Source organism: Megascapheus bottae, chromosome 8 (assembly GCF_031878675.1).
Source record: "Megascapheus bottae isolate mThoBot1 chromosome 8, mThoBot2.hap1, whole genome shotgun sequence".
NCBI lineage: Eukaryota > Metazoa > Chordata > Mammalia > Rodentia > Geomyidae > Megascapheus > Megascapheus bottae.
The window spans coordinates 63,968,599-63,994,341 of NC_143516.1; the positions used below are offsets into that span (position 1 = coordinate 63,968,599).

Sequence of the window (25,743 nt, forward strand, 5' to 3'; positions counted from 1 at the left end):
AGCATGCTCTGAGCATTCACATGATAAACTGGGCAAGCTGTGACTGAAGGTGTCATCCAAACGAACCTGACCCACTTACACACCTGTCCCAAACTGAACCCCGTAGCACTGTTTCAAATCAGCCATTTACACAGACTGCACACCCAGACCAGAAATTCCTGCTCACTGCCACCCCACACCCATCCTGGGGCTGGCTGGGAACTGACAACACTGACTTACTAAGCCACTGGCTCCCCAGAATTTGGGATGGGCCACACCCTGGGCACTTCTTGTCCTTACCACGAGGGGGAGCCCTTCCCAGTCCCATGGCAAACTTGGGGAACTCAGGGCCAGCCATGGAGACCAGTGCAGTTATGAGTCCTTGAGGTCTATCCACCAGACAGGGGAGCCAGGCATGGCTTCGGAGATGGTCACAAATGGAGTAGGAGGGCTATACCTGTGCATCCTGCCCTCACAGCCCCCCAGGAGTGAGGGTACACATGGGCTCCAGGTGTCTTGTCAACACCTAAGGCATCACATTAGCAAGAGTCACCAAGACATGGGTGCAGAACCACAGACAAGTCCTTATCGCATGAGGAATAAAAAGACTGAAACAAGCACTTAGAGGACAGGAATGTCAATTTTATTATTATCTGAACAGGGGAGTACTTCAGTTGGGACCATGTAGCACATAGTCTCTCTATGGGAAAACAAAGCCCTCGTTCTGTACATTATCCTCTCCACCAAGGGCACTGGCTGAACAAAATATCTGTGAGCCCATCTATCATTTCCAGAATCCCAGAGTTGCAAGGCAGGCCATCTGGAAAGACCAAGCCTCATTCTTTTTCTTTTCTTTCTTTTTTTTTTTTTTTTTTTTTTTTTTTGTCAGTTCCGGGCTTGCGGTCAGAGTCTGAGCACTGTCCTTGGACTTTCTCAAGGTTAGAGTTCTACCACTTGAGCCTCAGCACCATTTCCGGCTTTTTCTAGGTATGTGGTACCAAGGAATCGAACCCAGCCTTCATGCATGCTAGGCAAGCACTCTACCACTAGGCTAAACTCCCGGCCCCCAGGCCTCATTGTTTTTATTTGGAACTTTAGAGGAATTTCTAATGTGGCTACTTATTGCTTCTCTGGAAAACAAAACACTTTATAATCTTTTTTTTGGGGGGGGGGCATAGAGGCAATACTGAGGCTTGAACTCAGAGCCTCCCACTCTCACTTGGCTTTTTCAGCTAAGACTGGCACTCTATAACCTGAGCCATACCTCCAAACCCAGTGTTTTGCCTGCTAATGGGCAATAGTGGTTTCTTAAGTTTATCTGCTCAGGCAGGCTTTGAACTATAGGTTCCTCGGGTCTCAGCTAGGATTACATGTAAGCTACTAGTGTCTGGCACATTTGATAATTCCTATTCAAGGAGAAAGAGCTTGTGGGGAGACGGGTGTGTGTTGATACTAGGCCTTGAAGTCAGGGGCTCTCATTCTTGCTTGGCTTTTTCACTCGAGGCTGACACTCTACCACTTGAGCCATACCTCCATCCCTCCCGCCCCCCCTAAAAGTAAGGTACACACCTGCAATCCTAGCTTCTTTGAAAGCTGAATTCTGAGGATCCCGATTTGATATCAACCCTCGGCAGTCAAATCCAAGGCTCTTCAGTGAACCAGCAAAAAAGCCAAAAGTAGAGGTGTAGCTCAAGAGGTAAAACACCAACTGTGAGTATAAAATCCAAGAGCACCCTGGCCTGAAGTTCAAGCCCAAATACTTGTACAAAAAATTACTAGTCTAGAAAAAACATCAAAGACATCAATCTGTGAGGGAGGGGGCTGCCGTCCTGCTCCTGAGGACTTGACCTCTGAAGGTGCTGCCATTGCTTCTGACTTCTGGGACCCAGCTGCTTAAATGAACTTAGTAGCAGTCAAGTAGAGGCAGACAGCCGGGTGTCGAGTGGGGGTTAGGGCAAGGTACAGATGAGGATTATCAAGGCAGTGAGACTGTTCTGGGACAGCAGACATATGGCACTAAGCTTGTCAAGACGCAGGCTCCTGGAAGGTCACAAATGCACTACTGGAGGATTGGATTTAGACACCGGCAGTACTGAGTGATACATGATGAGGTTGTGCACAAAGGTAGAGAATTCTGACCAGTTTTGTCATGAACATATATAACTTTTCTTAAAAAAAAAAAAAAGTCTTATTAAAGGCTTTCTTAAACACTGAGAAAATAATGTCTGATAGGAAACAGGCGATGGGTAAGACTTACAAGTGCTTTGCACTATTTTGTTTTTGGAAAATCTGTATATATACGATGAAATTCTCCAGGGCCAACATAACAAAATTTGTCTCATTACACCCTACACAGTCTAGTGGTATTTTTTTTTTTTTACGTTTTTTTCGTATGTCTATTTTGAGTGCCAACTGTCACAAGGACACTTTTAAAATTTTCTGTGTGGATGTGATAGTGTATGGGTAAAGAGATATAGAGACAGACAAAATGGACCCACATTATCAAATCATGCCCACACAGCATCTACCTCAGAACATGAACCATCTACCATGAATATATACATGAGACCAATAATCAGTGCAAAGAATCATAGGCAGAAAGGAAGGAGTCACATTAAGTCCTGAAACTATGGACTTCGTTGTTGTGGGGCTTGGACTCTGGGCCTGAGTGCTGTCCCTGAGCTCTTCAGCTCAAAGCTACCGTTCTACCCCTTGAGCCACGGCACCAGTTCCAGTTTTCTAGTAGTTAATTGAGATAAGAGTCTCACGGTCTTTAGTGCCTGGCTGGCTTTGAACCGCAGTTCTCAGATATCAGCCACCTGAGTAGCTAGGATTACAGGTGTAAGTTACTGCACCTGGCTACTATGGACTTTCTCAGTATCATAATTAGAAAATCTTTTCAGAAATTCTATTAGGATTCGAATATATTTAGAAATTCAGACACTTGGGAAAAAGTTCTTTTTAAAACAGTTCTTCATATTTAATGTAAAATTGTATGTATGTCTATGTATACAGAGCTAGGTACATAGATCTCAAAACAAACTCTAAGACTCTAACTTTTTTCTTTATCTTGATTAAAAAATTTTTATTGTTTTTTCAGTCGTGGGGCTTGAACTCTGGGCCTGGGTGCTAGTCCTGAGCTCTTCAGCTCAAGGCTACCTCCCTCCTCCTTGAGCCATTGCACCACTTTCGTTTTCTTTTTCTAGTAGTTAATTGGAGATAAGAGTCTCACAGACTTTAGTGCCCGGGCTGGCTTTGAACTGTGATCCTTGGACCTCATGAGTAGCTAGAATTATAGGCATGAACCACCATGCCCAGTAAAATTATTATTTTTTGATGATTCTCTTCTTTATGTACTATGTATTTACATCTATATCTTCAGGAGGAGAGGGGGGAGGGTACAGAACTCAAGAGAAAAAGGATGCAAAAGTGTAGTAGTGGAGCTCATGGGACTGGGAAGAAAGTGGAGATAGGAAGAGAGGGCCTGGGAGAAAGGGAAGGAACAAGACACTGGCAGAAAAGAAAATGCACTCGTTATCTAACTCGTAATCCCTCTGCACATCACTGCTATAATAATGAATTACAAAGAAAACGTTACTTACTAAGGTCTAGTTGACCTTTCCCTTCATGCAATTTTTATTTAAAATTAGGCTACCTTGCCTACAGTATATTTGTTTTGAGAAAATAATTTTACCACTTTGAAATTTTAGTGCCACGTTGGGCCACAAAGCTTTATTTACAGAGTCCTTCAGAATGTATTTCAGTGTGAAATGCTGGCAAATAGATTAGATTTACAGGGGAGAAGAAAAGAGAGGAATAAATGGTTCTTTAATTTAATATGTACAATGCCATTAGTGGTTGCTATTTTACAGTTTCCTCTTGAGGCTCATCTACAGAGAACTTTCTACAGTTAACGGTTCAGGGAGTAGTTGTACCCCAGGGATTTCCTGAGCTGAGTGGAACCGTCCCACGTATTTTATAGTGTTATCTGACAGCGTAAGAAGAGCTGCTGATCATTATTTTTCCCACTTTTTTTCTAAAGTTTTGGATGATGAAGAATCATGACTTTCAGCACTATTGTAGCGTTCGTATAAAGTCTGAAATGAAAAACACAAATCAGTTTTATAATCTTTTTTTTTCAATGCATTATCATATCCATAAGGTAAACTGATGTATTTTAAATCTACTAAGTTTTCTCTTACAACTGGGAAATTATCTTATAAACTAATGGAGCTCAGAATTTTCAACTTAACTTGGTCTTAAGAATTAGCTATCCATGGGCCAGGAGTTTGGCCTAGTGGTAGAGTGCTTGCCTAGCATGCACAAAGACCCAGTTTGATTCCTCAGTACCACATACATAGAAAAAAGCCAGAAGTGGTGCTGAGGCTCAAGTGGTAGAGCTCTAGCCTTGACAAAGTCCAAGGACAGTGCTCAGGCCCTGAGCTCAAGCCCAGGACTGGCAAAAAAAAAGGGGGGGGATCCAATTATGGAATTTATACAAATGGAATTTTATGCTGCCATAAGAAAGGATGACATCACCCCATTTGTAAGGAAATGGAAAGACTGGGGAAAATCATATTAAGTGAAGTAAGCCAGACACAAAGGAACATAGGCTCAATGGTTTCCCTCATTTGTAATAATAGGTACAAACCTTGGACTCTCCTAGCAGAGGATTACAATAGCTCAAAACCTAGATACAAAAGGCCATATAGGATGAGGCTAAATGAAAGGACCTCCAGGATATGGAAACAAGACCCATATAGGGTGATTGTTGTTCTTAATGTACTATGTTATTTCTCATCTCTTTTGTTGTCCCTTGGCTAGTCTCATATTGTTACAGTATCTTACCTTGTTATCTAGTATATACAATTATTTGTTTATTTGAAATAGGAAAGGGAAGGAGGGAAAACAAGATGAGGGGAGGGGGTTAGGGAAGGGAAATGGGAACAAAAACATGAGAAGGGGTATCAATGTGTGTGAAGTAATGAACCTTTTATCTGGCAAATATAACTGTAACCCTTCTATTAATTACAATTAAAAAAAAAGAATTAGCTATAAGAGGCTAGGAGTGTGACCTAATGGTAGAGTGTTTGCCTAGCATGTATGAAGCTTTGTGTTCAATTCCTTAGTACAACATACACAGAAAAAGCTGGAAGTGGTGCTGTGGCTCAAGTGGTAAAGCACTAGCCTTGGGAAAGCATAAGTACAGTGCCCAGGTCCTGAGTTCAAGTCCCAGGACTGGCAAAAAATAATAATAATAATAATAATTAGCTATTATAAAATTGGTGCTCAGTTGGAAGGGGGTAGGGAGAGAGAAAGTGGGAGAAAAACATGGGAAGGGGTATCATGTTCAAGAAGCAATGTACCCATTACCTGACGAATGTAACTGCAACCCCTCTCTATATGTTACCCCAACAATAAAGATACAAGGAAAAAGATGGCGCTCAGTATTTCCAAAAGAGAAATAGCTATTAATAAACACTCATGTAAGCCTCTTGAGGATCACCTGTAGATAGATATGAGCCGACAATAAAAATCCCATAATCCACATAAAATCTACATAATTTTAAGAAACACTGTATGATGGCTTAGCCAACATCTCATTTATAAAGATGACTTATCTTACCATTTAGAAACATGTAACCTCAAGTGATAAAATCTACCTTTTTCTATTCTCTAAGTATTCTGAACAGGCCAGTATGAATTTAAAACATGAATATAAAAAACAAAGTAATTATAAAACACATTTTGTCCAATGCCAACTTCTAAAGAAAATGATTTAGCCACTTGAGAAAAAACGATTTAGCACCTGAGAAAAATTTACCTCATATTATATAAATTGCAAACCTAATAATGAATGTATAATGAATTCAGAAATGGTCTCAAGCTCTTAGCACCTTAGGTTAACAATACATTCTTAGCTTTAAGAATTCTGTGAGGGGTGAGGGGGGGGTAATGGGTACCAAGACATGTGAAAGGGTATCAATGTATGTGAATTAATGCACCTTCTATCTGGCAAATATCATGTAACCCTTTTACTAATTACAATAAAAATAAATAAATAAATATAGAATTCTGTTATCTCAAACTCCTTTTTAGAATAAGGTTACAAACAAAATATGCCAATTGATCAATTGGCTGATAAACTCTCAGTGTTACACAAATGACAGGGTTATGTGGACAATAAAATGCAAAATAGATGATATAACAAAATTTGGGATGTGTGTGTGTGTTTTGGAATTTGAACTCAGGCCTGGACATTATCCCTTATCTCTTTTATGGAAGTGTTCTACCACTTGAGGATTTTTGCTGGAAATCAGTCTCATGGACTTTTCTACCTGAGCTTGCTTCAAACTAGGATCACTGAAACCTCAGCCTCCTAAGTAGCTAGGACTATAGCTGTGAGCCATCAGTAAACACGTATTTCAACCCTAAAAAGCTTGGGATTGTGATTTGGAAAAAGTACCCACTGATATGTAGAACTTTACAGAAGCCATCATTATATCCGACAAATCTTGTTGTTTCTTTAAAGTTGAATATAAAATCGGTATGAAGAATGGTATTGAGACAGGATGCTTTAAAAGATCAAGTCCTATATGAACTTCATAAAAGATCTGACAGCACCTTTTTTTCTACCTTTATTTATTTCTATTATCATACAAAGGGGTTTCCATTCAACAGGTCAGGCTGTGAGTTCAATGCACACTGCAATCTTTGTTTTGAACAGTCCTTGTATAACCATGTACTCTGAACTGTGCTATATGCACAATGAGACCACAAATCAAATCAAAACGACCTACAATCATCACAAAGTTAAATGTCTCAATGAACAAATGCATTTTACAACTGCTGTGATCACTGGAACAATTTTCCTTTGGGTGACCTTTTCCTTTCAATGCCTAATTCATTAAATGTGTTAAGAGTTAAAGAAGTTACTGTACAGAATACATGCACTTACCTTAGCAGCTTTCAGAATGGAGTTAGGAGAATTGAGCCCAATAAGTTGACCCAGAAACTGTTTCATCTCATCAGGGCTTCCTTTAGTTACTTGGTTACCTATAAAATAAATGAAAAAAAAATATGTAATCAACATATTGGCACAAGAAAATAAAAAAATTCATTGAAGCTGGGCACGGTGGCTGACACTTATAATCCTAGCTACTCAGGAGGATGACATCTGATGATCAATCTTGAAAGCTAGCCTGGGACAGCCAGCCTGAGTCCATAAGACTCATCTCCAACTAACCACTAGAAAACCAGAAGTTAGGCTGGGGCCCCAGGGGTAGGATGGTGGCCTTGAGCTGAAGAACTCAGGGACAGCACCCAGGCCCAGAATTCAAAGCCTACAATCAAGAAAAAAACAAAACCAAAAAAGAATTCATTAAAACATAACACAATCTGGAGGCTGAGCAGGAGCATCACAAATTCTACTCAGCAAGCTCTTGATTAAAAAAAAAAAAAAAAAAAACTACACTGATAAAACACATCCAAACAACCTGTACAGACTGACCTAGGGTGCATAAAATGGAGCAACAGAAAATGAAGAAGACTATTATATTTACAACTTGGCATGGTAGCAACTTCCTTAAGGAAGAAAGGAGGCAGCTTAGCTTCTGGCTCTGTTCTAGCTGCAGGCATCTCGGGGATGGGGAAGAGCCAAGGTGAGGGTGGTGGTACCTGCGCAGGCTTGGATCTGGACATAGGGATGAGCCAGCAGCTCTGGAATCGACATCCTCTGCTTAGGATCTCTTACCAAGCAACACTAGGAAAATAGATGATTTGTAAAAAGGTTTTCTTGTGTGATACAGAAGTTGTATTATAGTTACTCCACTCCAACAATAAAGTGTTTTGTTTTTTATCATTTCAAGTCACTTCTACAAAGTTGTCAAGTATTCCTTACATTTTAGAAACAACTTTAAACTAATTGCACGTTAAAATTCACTGCAGTCAGCAAAGTTGTGTTTAATCCAGTTATCTCATTCCAACCATTTTTACTCTGCTATTTCTTCTTAAAAAAAATTCTAGAGATAGGAATGCAGTGAGAACATGGGGAAGCAAAAGGAGGAGGTATGTGAGCATGAAAAGAATGAGGGCCTTAAGGAAAAGGATCAGTTAAAGCCTACAAGGAAAGAAAAGTCCCTCAACCCCCTTCCTGCTTATTTTCCCAATATAATACACAGCTGGGCCCACTATACCACATTCTGGTTGATACCAACTTTATCAACTATTCCATTAGCACCAAACTGGACTTAGTACAGTCCATGATGGACTGTTTCTTGCCAAGTGTTTCCCTTACACAACTGAGTAATAATGACTGAAGCTGAGAGATTAGGGCAAAAGCATCGAGTGGCTCTTGATGCCAAGGACCCATGATTTGGACAATTACCATGCACACACAAAGGAACCTCTGCAGGTGACCTTAAACAAAGAATCCAGATCCCTGAAGTTCCTAGCATGTAGCCTTCTGATCACAGATATAACACTGAGCAGATGCCAGATGATTGTGAAGCCCCTCGGTTCTAATTCTTACAAGACACAGTGACACTACTTTCCTTGGACCAGCTTTCTCTGTGGCCACTTCATACTAACTCAATAATCAGCATGATTATTATTCTCTTCACTCATTGGCTCTATTATGAGCTGATTATGGTTAGGTATACTCACTTTTTAAGTTAAAAAAATTCTATGAAATGTGAAACATTATCTTTTGTCTCTTCTATCTCCAGGTGCTGTTGTTACCTTTAATACATCCTGAAGGTCTTTCTCTGGAATATCAGGAAATTCGATTTCATGATTAGGGTCAATTATAGCTTGCAATTTTGAAATCTGATTAATTATGTGCTGAAATGGAGTTTTCCCGTAAGTCATATAGTACAATATGCATCCCAGGGACCAGACGTCACTTTTGGGGCTTATCTAAATAGGAAGAAAATAAGAAAGTTGCTTTATTTTAATATAAACTATACATGACTACATTTAAAAGCACAATTCCCGAACAGTCATAAATCTCAATGAATGTGAAAGAAAGTACTAGATGATACTGAGATAAAACACATCTTTGTCTTGATTCCATTACGTGTTCTTTTTTTTTTTTTTTTCTGTCAGTCCTGGGGCTTGAATTCAAGACTTGGGCTTTCACAAGGCTAGAACTCTACCACATGAACCACAGCACCATTTCCAGCTTTTTCTATGTATGTGGCACCGAGGAGTCAAACCCGTGTCTTTGTGCATGCTGGGCAAGCACTCTACCACTAGGCCAAACTCATGGCCCTCTATTCCATGTTCTTGAGGAAGGATACCAAGAGATGTGTCACACTTTAAAGCTTTGAATAAACTCATAATTATTTCAAATGAAATAAAATGCTAAGCTTTGTCAACTTGTGACAATGCAAGGCAGAAAAACCTAACTACAATGTTTTTCTTTTTGACAATCTACTTGCTACAAAGCCCAGACTGGCAACTTTCCAGCTCTGGCCTCCAAGGGCTAGGAGTACAGCCAGCACCTCCCTTCCCCATGTTTGGCACTGTAAATTCTATTTTTCTCCCAAGTCATTAGACTATAATGACTTTGTATATAAATGCACAGCATGTACAGCTCTTTATAAAGGTAGCTCAAATGGGAAAACTCTAACCCTAAGAACTTGAACTATAGAACCAGCCAGCACAACCTGCGCCTCCCGTCACTAGCTGAGAATTACGTGAATCTTCTGAAACACTGAAGAATGTTCTAGAGGGCACTGGAGGCTCTCAAGAAGTTGGGATCCAGAGGATCAAGATTTAAAGCCAGCGATGCAGAAAAGTCTGTAAAACTTTATCTCCAAAAATAATAAACAAAATGCCAGGCTGGAGGTATGGCACACGTGATAGAGTGCTAGCCAAGCAAGCAAACAGGCACAAAGCACTAAGTTCAAACCCTAGTATCAGAGGGAAAAAAGCAGGGAATACAATTAATCACCCATAATAGTCTCTAGTAATGACAAGTACTCAATAAATGCTATTAACAGTTTTTTTCAGGGGTCAGTGCTAAGATGAAACCCTGGACTCTATTCCAGGCAAGTACTCTATTACCCTGCTAACAGCCAATGTTTAGTATTCACAGCACTGAAACTACATTAGGAAGAACCAAAGCAATACAGCTTCATTTAGAACGGAGCAAGGCTGGCCACAGCATGACTTAATATGATTTGAAGGGGGTTGCTGGGTAACAGCTGTGTGGCCCCGCTTGCTTACACTGCTGATGGTGAGTCGTTCTTGGGAGTCTGGGCTTATCTCTCACAGATAAAATGGGGCCCTGATTGTGGGTGATGGTGGGGGGGGAAGTTGACAAGAAAGCTCAAGCAAAGCTGAGAGATGGAAATAAACCAATGGGAAAATAGCCAGTGGCAGGCTACGGGAATGACAGGTCCAGCTATATTTGAATTCACAAGTAAATAAGTGGCTGGAAGTAAAATGCAAAACACTAAGAGAGAAAACAAAAAGGACTTGAAGATTATTTTCATGTATCAAAGTTGAATTAATTTGTTAATATTTCCATTAACTTTAGAATTAAGAAAGGGATCCGTGGTTCTTTTCTCTTTTTGTGGTAGGCAAAGCCCTACCAAAATCCTGTGCTGGCGACTGAACTCAGGGACTTGCACATGTGAGGCAAGTGCAGGAACATGGAGCTAGACTCCTGTTCCACAACCAGTGTGCTTTTTTTCCCTCCAGTACCAGGGCTTGTGAATTCAGTGCTTTGTGCCTGTTTGCTTGCTTGGCTAGCACTCTACCACGTATGCCATACCTCCAGCCTGGCATTTTGTTGATTACTTTTAGAGATGAAGTTTTGCAGACTTCTGCCTCAGTTGGCTTTGGTTTAGTTTGGTTTGGTTCTTTACTTTTGGGTGCATAGTGATGGTTCACAGTACCAGAACAGTATTAAAAAACAACCCTCAAGTCAAGGAAGACATGTGAAACTGAACCCATGACAGCCTGCTAAAGAGGGCAACGTCTCTAATGTCAATACAGTTTCAGAATGTAAGGCTGAAAGTCTACTGATGGCAGGATAGAATATCAATTCAATACTGGATAGCTATTGGATATATCTATAATACCTTTGACTTGGATTTCCCCTCTCTTGAGGAAGACATGTCCTTGATCGCTTCTGGCGGCATGTAGTTAATTGTGCCAACCTATTTGCAAAGTCACAGAAAACACAAATCAATGAAAATATGAAAATATTTCAGTCTGCCTCAGATTGCTACAACACAAATAAATACTAAATTCTACAAGCCTGGGGAATTATAGAATCAAATGGTATATTTGAAAAATTCAAGTAACTGCCAACAATGTCAAGACATATATGTTATGCATGCTCAAATTACTTCACAACTCCAACAAATTAAAAACAAGTTCAAAAACTGACTCCTTTTCTATAATCATATTAGGCAACTAGTAATAGCTGCCTTAAAAAACTACCCAGGCTAAAATTCTATTAGTCACCATCAGCTTTGAGGAACTTCATTGTCTGAATAGACTCAACATATTTCATCGCTTTAATAAACAAACCAATTAGTATATAAGCAAACAAGCAATTTAAAAAACCCAGCTATGTCTCCCGATGCTCTTTGGTCCCAGGTGAACTGTCATAGGATAGGCACTGAGATCACACAGGAGTTTACAAGAATGATGCCAACAGTACATGGTGCTCCTTTTAAAATAAATGGTTCTGCTTCCACAAATAACACCAGTGCTTTAGTCTTCAAGCTGATTTACAACTCAATGCTTAGCCATACCTTTTCGTTGTTGTTGTTGGGGATGGGGGCAGGGGCACTGTGACTAAGCCATTTTGCTCAAGGCTAGTACTTTACCATCTTCTGCAGGAGCTGACTTCAAACTGAGATCATCCAATCTCAGCATCCTGAGTAGCTAGGATTATAGGTGCCTAGCACAGTCTTACTTTTTATTTAAGAAAAGTAATGATTATTAAACAGAATCGGTTTAAGGGTGTGCTGTCCACCCATTTCTCTTATTAAAATCTATATTTACTCCCAGAGTGGAAACTTTTGGTTATCCTTCCTTCCTTCCTTTTTTTGGTGGGTCATAGGGTTTGAACTCGGCCTGGGCATTGTCCCTGAGCTCTTCAGCTCAAGGCTACCACCAAATCCTTGAGCCAAGACCCACTTCCTGTTTTCTAGAGGTTAATGGGAGACAAGAGTCTCAGGTCCTTTTGTGCCTGGGTGGCTTTGAACCTTGAGTCTCAGATCTCAGCCTCCTGAGTAGCTAGGGTTACAGGTATGAGGCACCTTCCTCTGCTAATTCTTTAGTTTTTTTGAGGCTCGTTCATTAAATTTGCTACTGCTGCACAGGAAGAAGAGCTTTGCTTCTCTCAAATACTACAAAGTTTCACTTCAGGCACAAGGAAAAAATATATGTTACAATCACCTTTTTTTTTCTGTGCCCAGGAAATAGCCAATTTTCAGGTCACGTTTAGATCATGACCCAGTCTCCAAGGAAGGTCTTCCTGCTCCTCTACCTACATTATAGGCAAATCATTCAAAAGTGCAACAGGTATTCCTCTCTGGCCTTCCTTACCTTACCTTATTCCTCTAAATCATATGGCCATGAATTTCAATCTGTTCATGGCTATAGTATTAAAAAGATTTCAAATGCTCCGTAAGATGATACAGATAAGAATGATACAGATAATACTGACGAGCAAAATTATACTCAACAGTTGTGAGGGAACAAAACTCCACTTTGTGGTAACAAACCACCAAATGTCCTACCTGAGAATCCTTAACAATGCTTGTTGTATCTGGTTGCATCTGGTTTGCAATCCCAAAATCAATTAGCTTTAGCATTCCATCAACTATGAGAAAGTTAGCAGGCTTCAGATCACTATGAACAATGCCTTTAAAATAAAAACCCACTATATTAGGTGTTGTGAAACATTCTACAGACAAAAAATTCACAATATACAGTTCAATATGGTGCTTTCAGCAAGTCAACCCAGTAGATATTCATTTATTATGTATTCTCTTCTTCCTTAGCTCTTCCTGACTGCCAGGTACCATTCAAAGAAAGCTGCTAATAATGAATCATTCACTTTCAAATAAAACATTATTATCCCCACTTTACGGTAATGAGAGTTAAAAGTAAATGTTCAAGTGGCAATGTCACAAGTTGAAGCCAGGTAGTTTGGTTTCAATTTATCATTACGTACTGTGGCTCACTGCCAGTAGACAACACTGTAAATTACACTGCCATAAGATAGTAATATGATTTTAATTTACAGGAAACAGAATGAGCAGGAGATATATAAATCACCCAAGTTAAGAGTTTTGTTGTGTATTATAGTTAGGGTAAAGGATAGAAAAGTTCTGGAAAATATAAGTGAAAATCAGAAAAAAATAAAACCTACCCTCACACAGGGAGCACTATACAAAATTACTGAGAGAACAAGGGAAATAAACATCTCATATTTTTATGAGCCCTGAACCCTGCTGTCTCAGATCTACTCCAAATATTTTGGAGAAAGGGATCGCAGATTATATTAATATAGAAAGACATAATTTGCATTATAGACATAGGAATCTGAATTCCCCTATTATATTCTTTGGGTTAACTGTGTTTTAAGAGGTGGCTGTGTTCCTTATGTTTTCTTTAAAAAAAGCTTCCAAGAATTTAGTTCATCTAGTTAAAGGTATCAGTAAAATTACGGGTACCCTTCACCAAGATGACATTAACACACACGTGACGTTACATATATGAACAGATCTTAGTATACCATGCTGATGGATTGTGTGCACTGCTTCCAACATATTTTTCCAGTAACTCTTGCGTTCCCAGGGATTAATGGATTTTTTCTTTTTCAGCCAACTGTTCAGGTCAATATTTCCACATTCCATTACCATGTAAATATACTGGTCAGTAATTTCACTGTGATTAAAGCCAAATAAAAGCAACAAAACAATAAATGGCTCCATCGCATTAAGGCTTACTATTTATCTGAAAAAAGTACAGAAAATAAGAGCTTCTTTTTAAAAAAATTAAACAAAGCATTCTTACTAATCGAAAAGCCGGATGATCTTATCACTATGCTGTTGCAGTTTATTCAAATAAGCTATTTCATTCCGGTAACTATGAATAGTTTGGTTTTCTGCGTCTTCTAAGTTCACATATTTTATAGCATATATCTGTTTCTTCTCATTCAATACTTGAAATACCTATACAGTAAAACCAAGAAAAAATTAGCATACATCATTAACATCTTATCACAAAGCTTTTAGATGAGAATACTTTAATCACTTTACTATGTGGCATTCTAAAAGAAATACTGAGACAATGCTGAGTGAAGAAAGAGAAAATGAATGGTGGTATGAGAAGAGCCATTTCCCACCACTCAGGACAAGAGGCGTTCAATGACTCAGGACAGAAGGAAAGCAATTTAAATTTGGCAAGTCCACAACACTCTTAGTTAACCAGGTAAATAAATATAGAGAAAAATGTCAAGGATGACTAAGGCTGTGATAAATAGGTGATTCACTTTGTACTTGGTGTTGTTCCATTGTGCCTGGAGGAGGCATACATGCTAAATGTAAGATATCAGTATATTCAGTTCTGCAAAGGAGAGTAGGTCTAATTTTCAAAGTGGGCAAGAAAAAGATCCCAAGTATAATGTCAAGGTCTCTACTATCAAAACAAAATGCTCTGGCTATAATGGGTTCTCCATTTCTTTTTGTTTTTTTACATATTTTTATTATAATTAATAAAATGGTTATATTATATTCACCAGATAGAAGGTGCATTACTTCACAAACATTGATACCCTTTCTTGTGTCTTGGTCCCTATTTCCCTCACTACCCCTGCCCCTCATCTTGTTTTCCTCCCTTCCCTATTTGACTTCAAATAACCAAATACGCCTATATACAATATATCAGATAATCAGGTGAAATACTGTAATAATATGAGATAACCAAGGGAGAGCAAAAGAGATGAGAGATAACACAGTACATTAAGGACAACAATCACTCATTATATGGCTTTTGTTTCTATATCCTGGAGGTCCTTTCATTTAGCGTCATTCTATATGGCCTTATGTATCTAGGTTTTGTTCTGTTGTAAATCTCTGCTAGGAGAGCCCAAGGTTTCTACTGATTATGACAAACGAGGGAAACCATTGATGGGCTCTCCATTTCTAAGTAGTACTGACACAACAGACAACATTTTTTTCATTTATTTATTTTTTTGGTGGGTCATGGGGCTTGAACTCGACCTGGTCACTGTCCCTGAGCTCTTCAGCTCAAGGCTATCACTCTACCCATGGCCTGGGTATTATCCCTGAGCTCTTCAGCCCAAGGCTACCTCCTTACCCTCGAGCCAAGCCCCATTTCCCATTTTTTAAAGGTTAACTGGAGTTAACCTGGGCTGCCTTTGAACCTTGATCCTCAAATCTCAGTCTCCTGAGTAGCTAGGATTACAGGCATGAGCCACTGCGCCTGGCAACGAGCATTTTATAAAGAAAACATGGAAGAGGGGTGTTGCTTCAGGACTTCAATAATTCAAATATAAAATGCCAATGTATATAGGAAAGATTTGTGATTTGTATGTTGTTGAAGTCTAAAGCCATTTAGCCTTGGCTACACAGCAGACACTCGGAAGGAAGACAGAGTCCAAGTGTACCAAGAGTACATGAGGCTCGCGGGCTCAAGCCACACAAATCCATAAGACTTGGGTTGCACTTTTCATCCTTAACAATAAAACTCCAAGTCAGTGTGTTGTTTTTACTTAGACATATAGCACAGGAGATAAGATACGAAACATGAGAGGGTTAAGAGGCAGGAGAAAATGACAACAAAGGAGATATATTTTACAACAGCAGCATGAAGCCATTTTGTGCAGCGCAAAGTCTCAAATCTCAATGCATACAGAGTGCAATACTATGCATGGGGTCCTAAAACCAGTAGTCAACCCGATACATATTCTCTGCGGATTTCACTATGAGGTGTTATGACACACCTTGTACCATAACGACAAATCTGAAGATTACAGAAAGGACTCCACATTTTCTGTCTCTCTGTCTATCTGCCTCTCTCTCTCTCTCTCTCTCTCTCTCTCTCTCTCACACACACACTCACACACACACACACACACACACACAACATACAAAAGCGCTAGCTTTGAGCAAGTGCTCAGGAACAGTGCCCAGGCTCTGAGTTCAAGCCCCATGACCAGCTGACAAATTAGAAAGGTGCAAGTTACAGTATCAAAATGTGCTTACAAAAAGTCTTGACTAAGACACCGAAACAAAGACAAGAGCATGACTGACAGAACAAGCCTGCCTTAAAACAGACCAAGGAACAAGACTGAGTCAATGAGACTTGTTTACTAGGAAAAAGAATAGCTTTCATCAAAGTTAGAATATTAGTGAACAGATTTGGAGATACTGAGATAGAACAAATAAGACTTTGTTGATTGGTTAATTGCATACACAAGAATAAGGAGTCAGTGGTTCTTGGCCCAACAATTATACAACCGGAGTTGCCATGTACTGAAGTAGGGACAGTCATGGAGGAAGATCTGTTTATATACAGTTGTTTCAAATGCCTGGCCAGGCTGAAATGGTAAAGAGCCAAGTGACACATGTAAATATGAATTTCAAAGGAAAGGTCTCAACTGGAAATGTTGGTTTGGAAATTATAAGCATAGTTAGTGTTCAAAACCAGAAGACTGGAAGACAATACCTAGGGAGTAGTTTAGACAGAGAATAAAAGGTTACAAGTTGATTGCACACAACTGGGATCAGAAATATAAGAAATATTGAAAACAAGCTGTCATCTTGACAGAATTAAAACAGAAGATAGTCGGAAAAAAAAGTTTCAACAAAGATTAAAAAAAAAAACAAAAAACTAATAAAAAACAGGTGCTGATGGTGCACAAGTATAATCCTAGCTACTCAGGAGGCTGAGCTCCCAAGTTCTCCAGCCCAGACAGGAAAGTCTATGAGACTCTTATCTCCAATTAATCAGTAAAATGCCAGAAGTGGAGCTGTGAATCAAGTTGATAGTGAGCAAAAAAGCTCAAGGACAGCACCCAGACTTCGAGTTTAAGCCCCAGAAAAATCATACAGACACACAAAATACTAATCAGCCTAAAATTCAAGACTAAGAACTAGATTTAGAAAAATATAATAAAGTTGGGTGATCTTGATTACAGATGTCTTGATGAATGATAAACACAAAAGTGTGACTGCTTTAGATGTAATACAATAGCAAAGTATGACATATATCAATAGTGTTGAAAGTCCTTTTTTTCCATTGAGAATGATATAAATTTACTATTCCAGGCCTGGAGAGGTAGCTTTAGTGGAAAAGCATTGCCCTGTGATATTCGGGCCCTGGGTTTGATCTTAAGCATAGAAAACAAAAAAACCTCAGGTGAATTCAAGAATAATCTGGTGCCAGAAACTCATTCATTACTAAATGCTTTTAAGATTATGCAAACAAACTCAAACAAGATCCAGTAGTGAAAATTCTTGCTGAATAAGCACTATCACTCATAAAGATTTCACATCAGGTTCTGACTTGCTTGCTTAAAGACTCCTTTGTAACGATACCCAGGGGTCACCTGCCACAGCCCAAGTTAATGTTCCACAGTAGAGATCAGGGGACACAAATATTGAAGGGGAAGACATGAAAGTCCAAAGAAGGTTCTATCATGCTGAGGAGGAAGGCATGGGAAGAGAGCAGGAGATGAAGCAGCTCTACTGGCTCAAGGGTCTAAAAGATAAGAAGCATCACAGGTAAAAAGACAAAGTCCACAGTGGTTTTATTCATTTCTTAAATATTTAAGACTTACCTTACTAGAACCTCCGCTGCCTATCTGCTTCAATATGGAATACATTTTTCCTTTAACCAAAATGCATTCATTTGTTGAGGATCCTGAAAACTAGACAGTTAAAACACATGAATAAAGATACAGAGAGCATGCGTGAGAAACTAGCCCATGCTGGACAGAATGAAAGGTTCCCAGTTTGTAAAGTTCTCTAATTCTTCACAGTTCCTTACTCTCACCTCCTGGGCATCAAATGGTTTTTATAGGTACTTGTTCTTTTTCTACTATTTCACTTCAGTAACAATTGAGAACACTTACTCTCGCCTAAGTGTCGCATCCTTCTTTGAGTCACACATGTTCACTCATTAACCTAACCTCACCATGACTTCATTTCGCCATTTCACTAAGATGATAAAACGGGTACAAAGGTAACACAGCTGATCGCACAGTGGTGAGGCCAGGATTCACATCTGGGGCCTCTGTCTACAAGGCCTATGGGCCCACCGCCACCGCTGCCTCTCAGAGGTGACAGGAACTTACTGCAGTTGTTAGTGTCGAGTACTGGATTTCTTTACAGATTACCTAACCAGTATTTTTCTTGTTGCTGTTACTTTATAGTATTATACTCTATACATTATGCTGCTGGTAGTCTGGAAGTTTTTCCAAATGAATTAATCAACAAATGAAATGGAGCTGATTATGAATGGCTGACTTGAATACATAGGAGAGAAAGAAATCTCAAGAACAAAGGAAAATTGATCCAGAGATTCACATGGAACATGTAAAAGGAAATTCTCAAAATCCAGGAGTCATCCTTGGGTGGGAAATGAAAAAGATTTGCCCGCTGAGAAGGACGGACAAGTTCCCAAGACCTTTCCTGACAACTTGATCTTAAAAATACAAAATCTAAGAAACTGGCTGTTACAGCATTACGAACAATGCTCAGCAAACCTGTAAGTTTTGCAGAGGAGTCGCAGGAACTTGCTGCTGGAAACAAGCACGCTGGCCATAAGGAGTTGATGATGGATAAGCCTGTGGTAAGTCATTCTTCACAACCGGAGTTCTAAAACTAGAATGATTCCTTCATTACCAATTCATTTTTTTAAAACCAGGATTCTGATCAAGTTTACATATGTTTGAAAAGGTTGACAGTAAAGCTTTGTAGCAATCAGAACGCAAGTTAGTTTTCATAATACAGCTGGCATGTATTTATTCTAATTTCACTACCACCAGATATTTACTTAGGGAATTCTTTCCGAAACAAAGAAATCCTTGTTGGCAAAGCAAAGTAGCATTAAAAATATACAATTAGGATACTTATGTTAAGAATTTAGCCTCCACAAAGGTCAGCTATGACTGACCATGAATTTTGAGTGCTTTCAAATAATAATGCCCCATAATGGTTGTCTAGAAACATCTGACAGCCAATGACACGGCTGGAGAGTTTTGAGTCTGTATCTGCTCCACATTCATTTACACTTTCTTTGCCTTGTTTGCTATTACAACAGAATAACCAAATACCATGAAAAATACCCACCATATTGCTTGGTTAGCAAGCTTTCTTTAAAACACTTTAAATACAATAAAATAGGGAAAATTATATCAAAACTATATTAAGTAGGTAAATGCCCTGGCCTTAAAATAACCACTAGCTGAAGGCTACCAAGTTGGTTGCAGGTTATTTCTGTTCTCTGAAATGTCATTTCTTTGCTTTTATTATAATACTTGTATTTTCTTTTAGCCAGGATAGACTGTTCAGTTTTTTCAATATCCTTCCTCCCTTCCAACACCGTTAGAACTATGCAAACTATACAACAAAACCTTCCCTGAAACCATCACTTGCCAATGAATACTTCCTGTGTTAAACTACTAAAAATATTTATCCTCTTTTGATACACTTTAAGAATGCTGACCCTGGGCCAGGAGTTTGGCCTAGTGGTAGAGTGCTTGCCTAGCATGCACAAAGACCTGGGTTCCATTCTTTGGTACCACATACACAGAAAAAAGCCAGAAATGATGCTGTGGATCAAGTGGTAGAGCTCCAGCCTTGAGAAAGCCCAAGGACAGTGCTCCGGCCCTGAGTTCAAGGCCCAGGACTGGCAAAAAAAAAAAAAAAAAAGAATGCTGACCTCCTTTAAAATCTCTCAAGATGTGATTTCCACATAGCAATGCATTGCTATTGGGGATTATAATCATTGCTTACAGGCTATAAATACTGATTCCAAATATCACTAAGGCTTTGCCTTCACATTTCATAGGTGATCAAAAACCATTTAGTCTTATTTCTATTTTACCACTCTAAGTTCTGAACAGGTGCAAAAATTAATTACCAGCTCATATAATCATCCAAAGTATCTCTACTTGGTGTTTTACAGATAGATTTTGGATCAATCCATTTAGGTGCCGATATTGATGGTGACTGCTTTGAAATGGACAAGACAGGCTGTTCAACTAGAGCACGTTTCTGCTAAAAGAAAAATTTAAATGTCATGACCAAGTTTTCAGATTAGTCACACAACAGTTAGCAAACACAACCTTTAAAAACAATAGTAAAACTATGAATAACAGTAGTATACTAACAGAGCAGGTATATGTATTTTATTGCCTTTCAATAACTTTTTAGTTTAATTCTTAAACCTAACAGACTGCTGAAATTGATTACAAACATCAGGAAACCACACAAAAACAAAACAGGACCCGAAGTGATCTCCTTATCACATATATTATTATGTAAGATAAAAGATTTCACGCAATGGTACAATAAGTAGGTCTATTATCATTGGTGAGGAATTGGATTCAATCCCCAGTAAAAACAAAGTTCCTTAGTAAAATTACTTCCTACCTCAAATGTGGCCACCTACTAATTATTTAGCAGGAAAGAAGACAAGAGGGGGGGGAAGGAGAGAGGGAGGGAGGGGAAGTGGCAGAGGAGGGAGAGAGAGACAGAGGAAGAGAGACAGAGAGAAATGGTGGATGCCACTCTATGCTCCTCTCATAAGAGACACACAACCTACAGATCTCAGCTTGTTACAAAGCCCACATAATGATGAATGCACATCTACAGCCTGCAGGCTGAACCGGCCTGCCACCTATTTCTGCAAACAGTTTTTGGAACAGGGCTATGTCCACTGACTTACATAGTTTGTAACTGTTTCATGCTCTGATAACAGAGTTGAGAAGTTACATGAAACCTGCAAAGCCTAGTAACCCTCAAGCCTACTAACTTCAGTTTACCAATCTCTGCTCTATGGCATCGGAAATACTTTATTCAGTTAAATACTTTACTGCCTACAGATGTTCACTTCAATTTTGAGCCAATTTCAGGTACTAGTCATTTGCAGCTAGATTAAATAACTGATTTCTATTATAACTTCAGCCTGTTTCCTTGATATGCTTTCAAAAATCACAATAGACAAATCTATCCTACTTTCTACACTGAAGTCCTTTGTTTTGAAGATATGCACATACACACATACATTAGAATTAGTGGCATGTGATTAAGAAACTTGTAGAAAGGCCGGGAGTATGGTCTAGTGGTAGAGTGCTTGCAGCATGCACGAATTCCTGGGTACAATTCCTTGATACCACATACACACAAGTGGTGCTGTGGATCTAGTGGTAGAGTGCTGACCTTGAAAAAGCCCAAGGACAGTGCCTAGGTCCTGAGTGCAAAGAGAGAGAGGGGGGGGGAGGGGGAGGGAGGGAGAAAGAGAGAAAGAGAGAGAAAAAAGAAAAAAAGAAACTTGCAGAAAGATAAATGGAAATAGAAAATACAGTGATAAGCATGGGATAGTTGCATTGGATATTTAGTGGTCAGAAGTGAGAATATAGGAGTGGGTAGTTGATGTGAAATTAAGGGAATGGTCATTAGAAGAAGTTAGGAGCCAGTGATACACAGGATGTAGAAGACAGCAACAACGTGGCAGCTGAGGGGCTCTGAGTGAGCTTCAGCCTCACTTCTTGATGGAGTGTGAGGAGTCACCAAGATGTGCAGAGATGGCAGCATAAATGAGGAATAGAATGATGTTATCTAGAAGGTGGAAGCCCTTGCAAGAGTGAGTTGTTTGCAAGAAAGGGAGAACGAAACAGGGTGGATTATAGGAGCTCATAGCTAGAAGGAAAGCAAGGAGCAAGGCAAAAATAACCTCCACTCCAGACAAGCAATGGATGCAAGAAACTGATTACTATTTTTTATTTTCTAGATGTGCTACTCAAGAGTATTCCTAGACACCACTTTCTAACCTTACAATCCATCCATCATGCACTTCCACTTGCCCATTCTCACTGCCCCATGTCTACTTTCCATGTCTATACAGTTGTATATTTTGAATATTTATTTATTTATTTATTTATTTTGGCCAGTCCTGGGCTTGAGCTCAGGGCCTGAGCACTGTCCTTGGACTTTCTCAAGGCTAGAGCTCTACCACTTGAGCCTCAGCACCACTTCCGGCTTTTTTCTATGTATGTGGTACCGAGGAATCGAACCCGGGTCTTCATGCATGCTAGGCAAGCACTTTAACCACTAGGCCAAACTCCCGGCCCCTATTTTGAATATTTATGCAAGTAAGATTATATCATAGATGGCCTTTGGACAGGCAGCTTTCACTTGGCATGGTGTTGAGCCAGTACTCCTTAATTCTTAGGGAATAATGCTCCATTCTACAAACCCACCATATTAAACAGCAGATGTTTTGTCATTTCTACTTTAAGGCAATTATGGAAATTCTATAAGCATTTATGCACAAATAATGTGGATAAATGTTTTCAACTCTCTTGACTATAAACCTAGGAGTAGAACTAATCAGACCATGTGAAAATTCTATGTATGTATTTTCCAAACTGTACATGACTTTCTGCTCCAACAGAATGTCATAACTCCCCAGACCCTCACCAATGAGTTATTGTCTCCAGTTACCATCGCCCATACCTCTCTCATCATCTTCTGTGTTTTCCTTTGAACATAAGACCTTTCTGCAAGGAATCATATTTATACACACAGGTTAAGACCTAGTTTTGGGCCACAGGCTTCAGTCTGTCAATCCCTGCACCAAACCTATCAACAATCGAGAAACAGTACTGGAAATAAATTCAGCCTGACATATGTATTCACTGTAGCTGTTACCTATCATTACATTCCAAATTATTTTTTAAAGGCATTTTATAAGTAAAGTATCCACTATAAAGGGCACATTAAGATTCACCAATGAAAATATTTAACCAGACAGATCACCAAACTTCAGACACGCATATGAACAATAGCTACGTTGTATGTTAAAGGAAACGAAAATTACCTCTATCTCCAGCTTTGGGACTACTTCAGGAATATGCCGCTGATTTGAAAATACAGGGTTCTGGTTCACACATTCTGACTTTCTCATCGACTGCCATTTTTTTTTTGTACTTTCTAGAATCTTTGGATCTTGATACCCTTTACCTTCTGAAATTAAAAAGAATAAGACAGATGCTAGGGCCTCATGGCTATAATCTGAGATACATCGGCAGATGACAGCTGAGGATCACACAGACAGGAAATTCCATGAGATTCTCATCTTCAATTAACCACCAAAAAGTGAAGCTATGGCACAAGTAACAGAGCACTAGCACTGGGGATGGGAGGAGAGGGAGTTCAGGGACAGCACCCGGACTCTGAGTTCAAGGACCAGGACTGACTTTCATTAGATTCTTACTAAAAAAAAATTTTTTTAAATCAGAGACCCATTCCAGATTGAAATGCTGATACTTATCAGTAAACAAAATTTATAAATATAGATGTTAATGTCTTGCTAACAAAGGGAAGATAATTTGCCTAAAATTTACGCTGTTACAAGGGTATATAATTTATAACAGTCTATAGACAAAAGGCTCAATATTATATTCAATACCATATAAATACAAAAATCTTATTCCTTTTATGTTAACAGATGGAAGAATTCTACACAAAATGTCAACAATTGGTATATGAAAGATGATAGAGGGGCCGGGAGTTTGGCCTAGTGGTAGAGTGCTTGCCTAGCATGCACAAAGACCCGGGTTCGATTCCTCGGTACCCCACATACATAGCAAAAAGCCGGAAGTGGCGCTGAGGCTCAAGTGGTAGAGTGCTAGCCTTAAGAAAGTCCAAGGCCAGGGCTCAGGCCCTGAGCCCAAGCCCAGGACTGGCAAAAAAAAAAAAAAAAAAGATGATAGAATTATACCTATGCCGAGTATTCCTAAATTCAAAGTCTATTTACTTGGAAATCAATGTAATTTGTCATAATAAATGGGAAAGAAAAGAAAAGGGTAAGAAAAAAGAAAAGAAAGGGAAAGAAAAGGTATGACTAACTTAACATACAGAAAAAGCAGTCACAAAGTAAATTAAGTGTAAGACAAAAATCATTAAAATTTATAGCAATCAGGGCCAGGAATTTGGTAGAGTGTTTGCCTAGCAGGTTCAATTCCTCCACACCACATACATAGAAAAAGCTGGAAGTGAGCCTTGAGGCAGCCTAAGGACAGTGCTCAGGCCCTGAGCTCAAGCTCCAGGACCATGCAAAAAAAAAAAAAAGAAAGAAAGAAAATTTACAGCAATCATTAAGATACAGAAAATCTTCCCTTGATTTCCCCCGTTTCCTATCCAATTTAAAATGAGGGTGGGGGTGGGGGGAGGGAAATGGGGACCAAGACATGTGAAAGGTATCAATGTATGGGAATTAATGCACCATCTATCTGGCAAATATCATGTAACCCTTCTATTAATTACAATAAAAAATATATGAAAAAAAAAAGAAATGGGGGGGGAGGGAAACGGATACCAAGACATGTGAAAGGGTATCAATGTATGTGAATTAATGCACCTTCTATCTGGCAAATATCATGTAACCCTTTTACTAATTACAATAAAAAAAAAAAGAAAAAAAGAAAAGAAAAAAAAAAAAAAAAGAAAATCTTCCCTTGAAATAAAAATGTGATGTCACCTAACTCTGTGTGTGTGTGTGTGTGTGTGTGTGTGAGTTGTACGGCTTTGAACTTGTGGGTGATGTCCTTGAGCTCTTTTGCTCAAGGTTAGTGCTCCACCATTTTGATCCACAGTGCTACTTCCAATTTTCTAGTAGTTAAACTGTTGAAAAGTGTCTCATAGATTTTCCTGCCTGGAATGGCCTTGAACCTCGATCCCCAGTTTAGTCTCCTGAGTAGCTAGGATTACAGACATGAGCCACCAGGGCTCAGTTCTATTATCTTTTCCATATATATATGTTTACTGAGGGTCTTAGCAACTACGATAAGACAAAGGCATGTACTTATATGGAATTATCTAATTTGTAATAATTCAAAGAGGGAAAAGAGTCTCTTCAATAAGTGCTATTGGGTTAAATGGATATCCACCAGCAGAGGGGAAAAAAAGAGTATTAGAACCTGATCTTACATATGTAAATGTTACTAAGTTCAAGTAAAATATAAGTCTACTTGTGAAGGTTACACTAATAAGCCTAAAAACATGAAAATATTTGCTTAAAAACATAAAGTATCGGGGCCGGGAGTTTAGGCTAGTGGTAGAGTGCTTGCTTAGCATGCACAAAGACCTGAGTTCAATTCCTTGGTACCACATACACAGAAAAAAAAAAAAAAAAAGCCAGAAGTGGTGTTATTGGCTCAAGTGCTAGAGCTTTAGCCTTGAGAAAGTATCATAAGGCAAAGATTTCTAAATTAAAATGTTAAAATTAGGAAGTTATTATTATTGCTGGGAGTATAGCTCAGGTAGTAGAGGAAAGCACCTGTCGAGCAAGCATAAGACCTGGGTTCCTATGCCAAAAAAATCCAGATAAATACTATTTTATATATATATATATATATATATATATATATATATGTATAATGTCAAGAACTTTGTTAAGATGACTCCAGAACCATTAAATCTGTTGCCACTGATGAAACAGAACAAACTACTGTTATTGATTTTATATGTATAAGTTATA

At 39.0% G+C, this 25,743-nt stretch overlaps 1 protein-coding gene across 6 annotated transcripts in view; it reads right to left on the reverse strand.

Moving 5' to 3' along the window:
• Nucleotides 1-3,683: 3,683 nt before the first annotated feature.
• The window catches only part of Ttk (TTK protein kinase), a 33,630-nt gene continuing 11,570 nt past the window's right edge, over nucleotides 3,684-25,743 (reverse strand). For 5 of the 6 annotated variants that reach the window (XM_090338530.1, XM_090338527.1, XM_090338528.1 and 2 more), the window contains exons 11-22: nucleotides 23,083-23,228; nucleotides 20,122-20,258; nucleotides 18,743-18,860; nucleotides 17,816-17,905; nucleotides 14,026-14,183; nucleotides 13,745-13,896; nucleotides 12,744-12,868; nucleotides 11,070-11,147; nucleotides 8,719-8,895; nucleotides 7,657-7,741; nucleotides 6,938-7,035; nucleotides 3,684-4,076 (exon numbers count right to left, since the gene is read on the reverse strand). In XM_090338530.1, coding sequence (XP_090194656.1) covers nucleotides 3,996-4,076; nucleotides 6,938-7,035; nucleotides 7,657-7,741; nucleotides 8,719-8,895; nucleotides 11,070-11,147; nucleotides 12,744-12,868; nucleotides 13,745-13,896; nucleotides 14,026-14,183; nucleotides 17,816-17,905; nucleotides 18,743-18,860; nucleotides 20,122-20,258; nucleotides 23,083-23,228 — 1,445 coding nt within the window. In that variant the 3' untranslated portion in view covers nucleotides 3,684-3,995. The remainder of the gene's footprint in view (nucleotides 4,077-6,937; nucleotides 7,036-7,656; nucleotides 7,742-8,718; nucleotides 8,896-11,069; nucleotides 11,148-12,743; nucleotides 12,869-13,744; nucleotides 13,897-14,025; nucleotides 14,184-17,815; nucleotides 17,906-18,742; nucleotides 18,861-20,121; nucleotides 20,259-23,082; nucleotides 23,229-25,743) is intronic. The other variant, XM_090338529.1, reaches the window with a different exon arrangement.